The sequence below is a fragment of the Nanorana parkeri genome, unplaced genomic scaffold, assembly GCF_000935625.1.
Source record: "Nanorana parkeri isolate BGI_ZX_2015 unplaced genomic scaffold, ASM93562v1 scaffold179, whole genome shotgun sequence".
Classification (NCBI taxonomy): domain Eukaryota; kingdom Metazoa; phylum Chordata; class Amphibia; order Anura; family Dicroglossidae; genus Nanorana; species Nanorana parkeri.
In genome coordinates, this window is record NW_017306447.1 from 1,285,613 (window position 1) to 1,293,176 (window position 7,564).

Genomic DNA, 7,564 nt, shown 5'->3' on the forward strand with positions numbered 1-7,564 from the left:
GTATTTAAAATAAATATATTTAATATCTTTAATAAAAGCACAACTTGGCTTTAGGATAATTTTAGCATTTTCCTGAAAATCTGTTTTAACTCCTGGTTTGTTTTTTATGAAAAGCTTTGTTTAGTCATCCATACAATGACTCATGGGCCTTTAGTAAGAGCAGATTGCTGTCATCCTTTATCACAATACATCAATAGATCACATTCCATTTGCACATCCTGGTCCATGCTCTCTGTTGTCTGGGTAACCACACACAATAATAGTCTTCTGTCACCATTTTTTAATCTTATGAATCATAATGTAAATGTGACTTGTATGTGTGAATTGTCCGCAACTTCCTACGTTGAGGAGAGAGGTGGCGAAGCACAAAAATCTGACACTTTCTTAATTTTCGCAGATGTTATAGGGAACACATGACTTGCCATGCCTCAGAGCCTGCTACTGGGTTCTGAGTCATGATATTAACTATTTGTTGAAACAGAAGACATGAATGATATTCCAGGATTATTTATTAGCATGGCAAGAGCAATGGTGTACAGTGATCCGAAACATGCAGCGGACGTTAGATCCTTTAAAGGGATATCCTTATGATTTTTAAACTGCAACAGAAGCCAAAACTTCTTTTTTTTTATTTGGACAGAGCAGAGAGGGATTATAACTAGGGATGCACGGAAATGTCATTTTCAGACCGAAACTGAAAATAACGTATTTTTCCAACCTTTTTCAATTAATTTTTAATTATTTAGTTTTTCTTTTTATTTCTTTTTCTTTTTTTTTTCTTTGCTGTCGAGGCATTGGGGAAATATCCGGGGTTTAACAGACCCCTGATATTTCCCTTTTAAAATAGAAAAAAGATTGAGTCCTAAATCTTTTTCTGCAGCCCCTGTTATGAATGAACAGGAATCCTCTATACTGAGTACTTCTGTCCATTCATAAACTGTGGATATAGTAGGAGTTACTATGTCCACAATCATAAGTGAACAGGAAATGATGTAGAGCACTTGCTGTTCATTTATAACTGGGGACACAGTAAGCATACTATGCCCTCAGTGATTTACAAATACTCAGTGATCAGTCCTGATCGCTGTGCGCTTGTAATCCGCTCTCCATCCTGACTCACCGGTCACAGGAGGCTAAGTGGGGAGGTGCGGAAGGAGAGCTCGGCCTATTGTGACAGCTGACAGCTGACTCCTTGCATTGCACCACTCGGCATCCTAAGCTGTCTCCTCCCACACTGCCCTGCTCGGCCACCTGAAAGCTTCTCTCCTCCCCACTGGAGGCTGGTCTCTGTCCACTTGGATTCCCACTGTCTTGGCCGACACAGGTGGGGGATAGCAGCAAGCATCAGAGGGGGCACAGACCAGTGTCCAGCAGGGAGAAGAGAAACCTAGAGATGCACTGAATTTTCAGCCGCATTTCTGGTCGTTATGGTACTTTCTGCATTTTGCCCAAAGTAACATTTGAACTGTTTCAAATTCCGAAATTTCAGTGCATCCCTAATTATAACACCAGTCAAGTTTTTATTGCTCTCTGTATCCCAGTTAAGAAGATTTACTCTCTCAATTTGCTCTGGTGACCAATATTAATGAAAGTGAAAGTGAACAATAATCTGTCTAGGAGTTTCCAGTAATAAAGACCAGTCACTGCTGGTTTTTCTTGTGCAGGGTGGCTGGTCATGTATCTGCTTCCCCCTGTAGTTCTGCGGGCAGTCTGTAGTGAAAGAATCTGCTGGGTTCCTCCCACAGCTCTCTTCTCTGCATATGCTATGTGAAGAAGGGATGTGGTTTTGGTTTAGGCCCATGCCAGATTCGGCCCAAACACTGCATGTTTACCTGACCACCAAAATTTCAAGTAAATTCGCCAGAGCACCAAAATGAACTCCCCATAATGACTTGTGGTGAACTGTGGTCAGGTGCAATAGTGTTGCCAATAATGTGTTGTTAACCAGTGCCTCCTTAATCAGAAAACATGTATGGTTTTGTCACCATTTCAAAGGGCAACCAGAATGGTGAGCTGTGATGAGGTAGTGATCAGCAACAAAATCCTCGTATTGTTCCTGCTGGAGTATACACTGCAAGGTATAATAGACCAGGCACTGGAGGCACAGCAGCAGGAGGAAGAAGAGGACTTCCTGGTGTCTCAGGGCCCACTTTATGCTTTATTTTGACTCTGTGAGGCAGCACCAGGCACAGGAGGAGCACGAGGAGAAGGAGGGCTGCTGTGCTGGCGTTGAGGACGAAGACATGGGACAGGCTTTCAGGGGTATGTTTCATCCCTTCTAAAGCCCAGGAGTTGTACATGGATTGGGGGAGATATGTTGTCACTCAGCGTTGTCCTTGGAGACCTCAAGGACTCTGGGAACTTGTAGCTGATGAGCTTATTCAAGCTGCAGTTCCTGCAAAAGGACCCCAAGATTCAGGCCATCATGGAGAAGGACCATTACTGGTTGGCCACCCTTTTGGATCCACATGTTAATAGAAAAATGCCAGAGTTCATCCTGCCATCACAGAGGGATAAAAAAAGGAAATATCTGGAGGACATGCTGCAGAGGAACCTTCATTTTCTTTTTAAAGACTGGCTGTATCCCCTTTCATGGCTAACGTGGCTTGGATCCTCCTGTCGGTAAAAGAAGGAAAGTGTTGGGGGTGGCTTCCTAAGCAAGGCTTTCAAGTCCTTTAGTACACAGATCCCAGGGTTGTCTGCTGGCAGCAGTTATAAGCAGTGCCTGAACAATATGATCTCTGATTATATGGAGTGTAGGGTGGATGTTGACACCTTCATAATAAATGACAATTGAGTAACAAGGTTAGACCATGGGCTAGTATGTTATCCTGTTATTTGCTAGAATGCCGTTTCAGAAGGAGATAGCAGGCAGAATGGTCCCTTTTGCATGCCCCTGATCCAGTACTGTGTCCTGCAGTGGTGCAGGGTTTATAATTTTGTACTAGCATTCTTTTCAAGGCTAATTTTCAAGCTATTGTTAAAAAAATGGCATGGGTAGCTGGGCAATGCCATGAGGGGACATTGCAAAAATATATATAATTCAGCAGGGAGAAGTTTTTTTGTGGCTTAAAACGGCAACATTGGAGAAACACATATCCTTTAAAAAAACATGCTTGGCGGATGCCTTAAAGTGTATATCCACTCTATATGATTGGTATGTATTCCTACTAAAGTAATGGGAAAAAAATTATCATAATTATTCATTATTATGAATTGCAAATATGAGGTAAATACTCTTAATATGTTTTTGATTTGACACATGCCTTCAAGCTGCTTTGGCCGGTCTGTGATGACATAGGGGTGGGAGGGGGTGGGCTTATGGGTTGTTCCGCATCTGTTTGTCTATTTAAGTTCACATTGATGTTTGCACTTTTGTCAATGTTAAGCCTGATGAAGGGACCCTACGTGGCCCCAAAAATGCTTGTCTTTATTTGACATGGTTCTTAATAAATTAACACATGGTGATCCTGAAAGGACTTTTGGTGTGCTGGTGACATTCCTCCAAATGATTCATGTAGCGAGAGGCGCAATCCGCAGTCACTACGAGCACCCTTCCCTGCTACTGCAACAAGACCTTCATACATTCTGAATTCAGGTTAAACATGCTTTCGACCCAAAGCTCTTCCCTACTCCTGGAAGAGTTGGATGCTAAAGAATTCTCAGCCAGTGCAGTGCTTGAAAACAGTGAAGACTGGCATCTCCAGCAGTGGGAAGGGTAAATGTTAACCCTTTTCTGTGGAAGGAAGCCTTCTTTCAATACATTTTTAACCAGCAACATAGTCATTTTAAATAGTATATTTGTTGTTGTTCTTTTTGTTATCAATATTATGATTATTATTATTATGAGTATTGTTATTATTCTTACACTACCTTGTAAGTCAAAGACTGGGAACAAATATGCAACCAGTGAAATCTAAGACATTTGAATTGAATAGCTTTTTTCAGAATAGTGAGTACGGATTAGGATGACAGCCTCTGAGCCTGCATTTTAAAATGTCAGCGTCCATATTACTATCCTCACAGGTTTCCTTTAAAGTACATTATATATTTATAGACACGTCGATGTTTGAGTTGAAATGCTTTGGCACAGACTGCCATAGTGGTGATCTAGTTCTCTCTGGATAAGAAATGCAAGTTTTTAGAGGATAAGGGCTGAATTTACAGCATAATATTTAATAGCAGATTTGCTAGATTTAGCAGTAAGTGAGGCTAATGAGCTTGTGAATAGACATGGCCTATTTTCTAACAAGCTGTTGGAGAAACAGAAAGCAGAGGGGGGAGAAGGTTGGGCACTCTTATAGCAAACTGTCTGTTTAAATAATCAACCTCAATGATCTGGGAAAAGCGTCCATACATTAGAATAAATTAAAAAAGAATCTGGTTTGTACTCATTGTGCACATATTTAAATTAGTATATTATTCTTTTTATAAGCATAACAATAATTTAGGTTTATAACTTGTTATATAAAATTGTTAGTAATGTAAAGGCCATTCACAGTTCCCTTATCTTGGGTAAGTATTGACAATAAAAGAGAATCTATCATAATGATGATCATAAAACATGCTGCAGGTATAAAATGCATGCACCCAAAGGTGTGCACACTGAACGGCCAAATGCCGGACCCACTAACAGGCAAAGCTTTAACATTTTCTGATACTGCCAAAGCTTGACCCCCTTGCTGCATCCTAAACATTCCTACCGGTCAGTGAGGCTGCCCCTCATATTGAAAGGTCAATAGGAATGTGTTACGTGGGGAGGTAGCAGCAAGCGGTGAAACTACCCAGAAGTGTTTATTAGCATTTGCAGCAGGTGTGCAGGCACATTTAGTTTTTGGGTTTTTTAAGACAGGGTCTCTTTAATGTGTTTTTTTTAATTTCAATAAATGTAAATAAATCAAGATCACATGGTCATTAGCTACTGAAAACAGTGTGGGTATTTAGTCTAGTTACTGCAAAGACTCCACTGTACTTAATCAGAGAATCTGGTGTAGTAAGCAAATATGAATGGTCCTATGTACATATGCAGTATACCCTACTTAGAATTAAGGTTTCAAAAATATTAACACACATTATGTCATTTGTATATCTAAAAAAAGTTATAACTCCCATGTGCCTGGCCCAGCCACATCTTAACCTCCTGCAGACCCTTCTCTCTGCAGGGGATCAGTAGTTACCATAATCCCACTAATAGCTGATTTTCTTTCTTTGGATAAAATGGGGAAGGATTGGCACCTCTGTCAATCTGTAAATGTTCTAATTTATCCAGATCATGGTATAGCTAGTAGTTAGCCACATTAAACTGGATTTGTTCTGTAATGTTATAGACATTTGGAAGCTTGTCAGGAAAATACACCAGCATTTATATCTATACAGGTAGTACAGACACTTTAATTCAATCACCATGGAAAGGCACATGTTGGCGTGACATCAAGCATCCCATTCCTGTTTCTTTCAAGCCCAGCAATACACGGAGACAGAAGCATGTACATCCAAAAGACCCATCACCCAAACACAAGCGAACTAACCTGGTATATGCAGTACATTGTAGTGAGAAATGCAAAGACCTGTACATTGGGGAGACAAAACAACCTCTCAGTTAATGCATGGTCCAAAATTAGAGGGCACATTCTACAGAGCAAGACTCAGTTTTCCAACACTTTATGGAAAAGGAACATTCTTTCGAGGACAATAAGGTGTACATCTTTTTAACAGAGGGCAACTGCTTCACAAGAGACTATCTACATCAAAGTGGAAAAACAATCCTTGAACAGGAACGGGTGCCTTTTAACACCATCTGTCTTTCTCATGTAATGCTATTTTAACATCTCTACCCTGGCATTTTAACAACAGTTCACACCATCAGCTATTAAATTAAATATTTAATAACTATAAATACTTGACACCAGGGATGGGATTATTTAACTAGCACAGGATGGTTCCATAACTCTCACACATCCCATCCTGTTCTTGGACAATCAACATTTGCCTTTCCATGGTGATTGGATTAAGGTGTTTGTGCTATCTGCGTGAGTTCCCCTAAAGAAAGTCAATGAACGCAATGCGTAGGATGAAGTTACAGATGATGACTTCACTGTATTATTTTTCCCTGTGAGTTTAAACTGTACTACATATTACATCCCAAAAAGAAACAACACCTTATCCATCTCCCCAAAGAGGGAAATAAGCAGGTATAGACCTTAGTTCAATTACTGGTTCCAACTGGAAGGTGAGAGACATATGGTGGAGGAATTTTAACCCTGTTCACGTGAAAGATTATCAAAGTTTATGTTTAGTGCACTGTGGAATTGAAAGGACAATATTGTACACATACTTTTTTTAACGTATTCTCTATATCACATAATGGTGCAAGAATTGTATAATGCTTAATGAATAATTGTTTGATTTAGAATATGATTGATTTTTTTATATTAGTGCTATACTATATTTGTTTGTTTATAATGGTTGTGTAAAATTTGTTATTATCCTTCTCTTTTTTCTTATATGTCTTTTGTATATGCTTACTTTGTTTCCCCTGTGATGTTTTACACCAATTGTTCTGTTAAGTATGATAATTTAGTATAGTTTAGTTAGTTTATAACTATTAAAACCTGATAAGAATGTATTGAAAAAAATGTTTATTATTTAATTTCTACATCAGTCTTTAATGTAAATTAATTTTAATAAAAGTTTATTTTCTAGTTGGAAAAAAAAGTTTGGCTATATATAAACACATTTAAAAATAGTTTGCTGACTTTTTTACATCATTCATTAATTTATTTTGTAAACTTCCCACAGAGAATACGCCAAGCCAGCCGACCTGCCATGGATTGGGGTCCATCAATGGAAGAAGACAGGACAGGCATGTATGTTAATACCCTTGCAGGCAGCCAATCCCCAAAACCATTAATGGTTCACATGCGAAAATATGGAGGAATCACAAGTTATGAAAATACAGCTATTGAGGTGGACAAAGAAATAGAGGAGGAGTCCATGATGTGATGTTAAAGAAGAAAGCAGAAGGAACTGTGAAGAATACATAGACCTCCTTTCCTCCGGGGGGCTTATACATGCTTCCCTGGCACAAGGCCCAGCTGTTCTCAATCTTGTGTCCAACCCTGCCCCTCTGAATGGAGGTTCTAGATTATGAAACGCTATCAGTTGATAGTTCTATGAGTGGAACTATGTACAGAACTGTCGTTGTTAATGTTTTGTTAAGGTAATGTCACTGAGACCCTGTCTTGTCTCTGTGCTTTGATAAATCCATACTTCCTTGTGTATTTTCCAAGGGTTTGTTTCTACAGTGGTTGATATAAAGATTATGCAAACCATAAATGGCTGCAGAATACATATTTAAGGGGCTTCACCCAAAAGTGAAAAAGGTAGTCAAAGATGCAGTTGTCTGAGATACCGTGCTTAGTTAAATGTAGACATCCCACCTGGGGGAACTCCTCTGATCTTTAAAGGACATTATTTGGTGAATGTCAAACTGGAATTACCCATCAACTTCCTGTATTTCTTGGTGACCTCAGCAGAAAGATATAAAATCATCATGTTTTTTGTT

The 7,564-nt window shown here is 39.3% G+C and overlaps 1 protein-coding gene across 1 annotated transcript in view; it reads left to right on the forward strand.

The window, feature by feature from the left end:
- Nucleotides 1-7,324, forward strand: part of SLC6A7 (solute carrier family 6 member 7) — a 78,778-nt gene extending 71,454 nt beyond the window's left edge. Inside the window, exon 14 of the mRNA XM_018554950.1 lies at nucleotides 6,799-7,324. Within this exon, the coding sequence (XP_018410452.1) occupies nucleotides 6,799-7,002 (204 nt within the window). The 3' untranslated portion in view covers nucleotides 7,003-7,324. The remainder of the gene's footprint in view (nucleotides 1-6,798) is intronic.
- Nucleotides 7,325-7,564: the final 240 nt, after the last annotated feature.